We start from the raw sequence: 569 nt of genomic DNA, 5'->3' as shown, positions 1-569 counted from the left end.
CCCCCCTCGCCGTTCGCCCCGTCTTCCTTTTTGTCCCCCCCAAGCAGGACCCTCTTTGCATACGGGATCCCCCCCAAGCAGGACCCTCTTTGCATACGGGATCCCCCCCAAGCAGGACCCTCTTTGCATACGGGATCCCCCCCAAGCAGGACCCTCTCTGCATCTACCCTCTTTGCACACGGGATCCACCCACCACCCTGCAGGTGGGACCGCCCACCGCTCAGCCGTCCCCAGTGGCGACGGGGCCGCGAACCCGCCCAGCCTCATCCCCTCGCCGCGTGGAAATCACGAGCCCGTTCGATTTCCCACGTTTTATCTCAGCACAGTTATCGCGAGAGTCCCGTGGCCTCGCCGGCATCCTCTGCACATGCGCAGTCTGTCTCGGAGCCGGCCGGGCGGTCCGGCGGCTGCCGTCGGGGCGGGGGGCGTGGCCGCCGCCTCGTCGGTCCCGGTGAGGTAGGGTCACACGCAGGCGCACTCGCGCGCCGACAGCTCGTGCACCGTGTGGTAGCGGCTGTGCGCGTCCAGGAAGGACACCTCGTCCTCGTAGGCCGTCGGGCGGCAGCAGG

At 68.5% G+C, this 569-nt stretch overlaps 1 protein-coding gene across 1 annotated transcript in view; it reads right to left on the bottom strand.

Moving 5' to 3' along the window:
• Window positions 1–296: 296 nt before the first annotated feature.
• The window catches only part of NRTN (neurturin), a 3,669-nt gene continuing 3,396 nt past the window's right edge, over window positions 297–569 (bottom strand). The window contains exon 2 of the mRNA XM_021708943.1: window positions 297–569. Coding sequence (XP_021564618.1) covers window positions 463–569 — 107 coding nt within the window. The 3' untranslated portion in view covers window positions 297–462.

This window comes from Carlito syrichta, unplaced genomic scaffold (genome assembly GCF_000164805.1).
Source record: "Carlito syrichta isolate Samal-C Ts95f unplaced genomic scaffold, Tarsius_syrichta-2.0.1 Scaffold153613, whole genome shotgun sequence".
Classification (NCBI taxonomy): domain Eukaryota; kingdom Metazoa; phylum Chordata; class Mammalia; order Primates; family Tarsiidae; genus Carlito; species Carlito syrichta.
Note: the sequence above shows the minus strand (reverse complement) of the source record. Positions and strands in the feature narration are given on the sequence as shown.